At 36.3% G+C, this 3,477-nt stretch overlaps 1 protein-coding gene across 1 annotated transcript; it reads right to left on the bottom strand.

Moving 5' to 3' along the window:
- Nucleotides 1-1,674: 1,674 nt before the first annotated feature.
- On the bottom strand, nucleotides 1,675-2,756 carry LOC131058294 (putative germin-like protein 2-1). The gene is made up of 3 exons (XM_059217442.1): nucleotides 2,729-2,756; nucleotides 2,309-2,476; nucleotides 1,675-2,210 (listed from the first exon to the last, which is right to left on the bottom strand). Exons 1-3 carry the CDS (start codon nucleotides 2,754-2,756, stop codon nucleotides 1,675-1,677), a joined length of 732 nt encoding a protein of 243 aa, XP_059073425.1.
- Nucleotides 2,757-3,477: the final 721 nt, after the last annotated feature.

Below are 3,477 nucleotides of genomic sequence, written 5' to 3'. Positions count from 1 at the left end.
CTTCTATTTGTAGATATGAGCAAAGGTTGTGTTTTTATCACTTAAAATGTGCTCTATATGTTTTCTTAAATGCTCACATATACATACTAGTTGCATAAAATGAAAGTAAGCATGTAGGACTCAATAGCATATAAAATAGTGACTAGTGATTTAGAACTTTCCTTGGTGTAACCCAATAAAAAATATTGAAAAGAATGGAGTTGTACCCTCATCTCTAGTATCAATTAAATGCAAGATTCACAAGCCAACTTCTCAATTTGAGTATTAAATACAAAGTGCACATTACCTAGGACTTATGTAATTTCGTACAATATTGTATTCTTGTGGAAAGAGCTTGCTTAACAATATGCTCGAGTTCTACGCTCGTTGGCTAATTCTCTCCAATGACAAAACTTATGTTTCCATGAGTTGAAATCTAGAATCTCCATTTCCAAGTGTTGCACCATCTTATTACTCGACGTTTTTCTTCATCCAAATCTATTGATTGATATCTTCATTATTTTATAGTCTCTCTTTTCAATGTCTTCCCCCAAGCTAAACTATGCAACCAAATAGCGTTCACTTCCTTGTCAACCTCAATCAAAACCTAGAATAAAATACATGCACTTAGCTATCAAATATGGAAAAAAAATACATGCACTTGTCTAAAAAAAATTAGCACTACCCTAAATAAATCATGTAGAAAACTTTCTCCAATACCAACTGATCGATAATCAAATCGAATATTCCATTCTAATCTCACCATCGCTGATTTTTGTTCTCTTCACTTATGTGCCGATCCAATGCACTATGCTACTGATGTGAACATTCAGAAAGCGAAAATTGGTATTTTCTACATCTACACCTTCCACATGTCTTGAAATTTTGTATGTGGTCAAATTTTGTGCCTACAATGTTATACATAATATTTCGCACCCCTTTGTGATTTATAACAATATGTCACCCCTGTAATACCACAAGACTATTTAATAAAGAGTATGTTGATTGAATAAGATTTATGTATTTGAAATATGCTTCTTTTTTGTTGTGAGCATGTACTATGTTTTTCATCAACTCGAGACATTATTGTTACAGTTTCTTAAGAACTTGAGTATCTGCAGTAGTTGCATACAATGAAAATGAGCAAGCTTCAAAGACATAAGTTATATAGACATCGAAGGCATGAAAGAAGAGGTCGTGAAGCTTTAGAATGAACTGATCGCTAGAGGGGCTATATTTGAAGCTTTATTTTATTAGATCATTTATAAATGCATGGGAAAAGTAGAAGATTATGATATTTGCAGATCTCACTGATAATGTATGAGTTATATCTATTATCTTATTCTTGATGGAAATGCGATTGCCAATTTCTCAATATCAGGACACTTTTATCTTCTTCGTATCAATCAACAAATACCTTGAGATATTGGAAATTATATTCAAAATGCCCTTACAACTTACGTTAAAATGTGTTACAGCAAAGTGAAATTTTAATGTTGTCATCAAAGGGACAAAACGACATCAATATTTAATTTTCAATCTTTGGAATATGATGAGGACATACTGATGTCCAAAACAGATGCTTTGAATGTCACAAGAGGACGCCAATAACCCTAAAATGATAGTTTTATTCAACGGTGAGAAAAAAGAATTGGGAAAGACGGTCTTCATTGGGAGACCTCTTGTTTGTTTTATTTAGTATGCCAATTTCTTTTGAATGTAATTCTCCAGTTCCTGGGTGATGCGGAAGGCCTTGCTCAAAACGGAATCGGGGAGAGGGGGATTCGCCGCAAACAGAGAATTGGCGATTGTCTGAACTCCGGGAAACTGGCTGCTCAATCCAGCTATGGCCACTGCATTTTCATGCCCCACATTCTGCTGGAAATGAACAAGTGCCTTTGGAAACACAAACACATCTCCCTTCTCCAAAGCTTTGCTGAAAAATTTGTTGCTGGTGTCAATGAAACCCACAAGAAGCTGGCCTTCCAGTAAAACAAGAACTTCGGTGGCTCTTGGGTGTGTGTGAGGAGGATTTATTCCACCCACTGCGTAGTCGATGCGGACCAACGATATTCCAAACGTATTGAGGCCAGGTATCTGTTTAACGTTCGCCATCGTTACGTTGGAGCCCACATCATTGTCGGTGTTCCCTGCCTGACCAAGTCCCCGGAAGAAGAAATCGTTTGCTGAAACTTGCATTGGGTCTTTGCAAACGAACGCGTTCACCAAAACTGTTTAAAACAAAACCAAATCAATCTGTCTGTTAGTAACTCGACTCGTCTAATAAGCAAATCATTATCATTGTTTATGTATAAATATTTTCACTCACCGTTGCTTTCCTCATCTGCAACGCAGAAATCTTGCAAGGGATCCGGATCCCCTGCCATGACCCTGTCGCTGTAACAGCATATCAACAGAAAAAGTCCCAACGTGAAGTAAATCATGCGGTTAGCCATTGTAATAGAAACGCAGACAGAAGAGATCAGGATATGAATGTCTATTACAAACCCATTACACGCTTTATATAGCCCAAACCTTAACTCTCCGCAAAGACTAATTCATCTTCACTCCGTATATTTCACGGATCCTTCCAGAGTTGTTGCTTTTTTCCTTACGTCACACTAAGCCTTACTGCATGTGGTTATCTCGCCTGCTACCGTAGATGTATTCTCACCATCCTTTCATTAACGTTGAAATTTTCTATCTTCTCCCTGCTCTGCTGCGTATGCCTATCTCAAGATCAACTTACCTCCTGCCTTAACACGTATTCTCGCCATCGCCATCATTTTAGTAATGTGGAATTGTTTAGACTTAATTGGAACGGTGGGCTTCTTCAAAGGAAACAATATATAAATCTTTCTCCACCGTGGGATAATCGGTATGAGAGGAAAGTTTCTTTCTTGGAGTTGGATATTGGCCTAAAGACTGTCCATGCTTTGTACCCTTTTTCAATGAGATTTTTATCTCTTGTCATTTAAATTAATTTATGTTATTCAATGTTTATTTCCCAGATTGTCTATGTTCTAGGATAGAAAAACATTGCTCAAAATAACTTATGTTCATTTAGTTTACATTGAATGCGTTGATTAGAATATCTATTTCACATCCATCTACAATTTTGAAGTCAAGTAGGTGTATTACTTTTCTTTAGCAGTTTTGGAGACCTAAATTATAGGTTTAAGACAACATATGCAAACATAAGAACCAATTTATGGAGGATAAATGTATAAGAAGATAGATTTTGGAGAGGTATTCTAAAAGAAAAAAAACTTTTTGGTGGTGTTGAGAATCCCATCATGGAAGAGACCATGTTGTCCAAGGGATCTAGTATTTAGAATTATTTAAGATCGTTTTATTTTTCCAAACCCTAGAGGGTAGATGGGTAGCGGAAATAGAATCAGTACCGCTTCCAGTCCTCATAGCTATAATGAATGTAAATCGTGATATTTTAGAGAAAAGAGCCTTCATTATCAAACTATTGATGGGTGCGAAAACATT

Source organism: Cryptomeria japonica, chromosome 3 (genome assembly GCF_030272615.1).
Source record: "Cryptomeria japonica chromosome 3, Sugi_1.0, whole genome shotgun sequence".
Lineage (NCBI taxonomy): Eukaryota > Viridiplantae > Streptophyta > Pinopsida > Cupressales > Cupressaceae > Cryptomeria > Cryptomeria japonica.
Note: the sequence above shows the minus strand (reverse complement) of the source record. Positions and strands in the feature narration are given on the sequence as shown.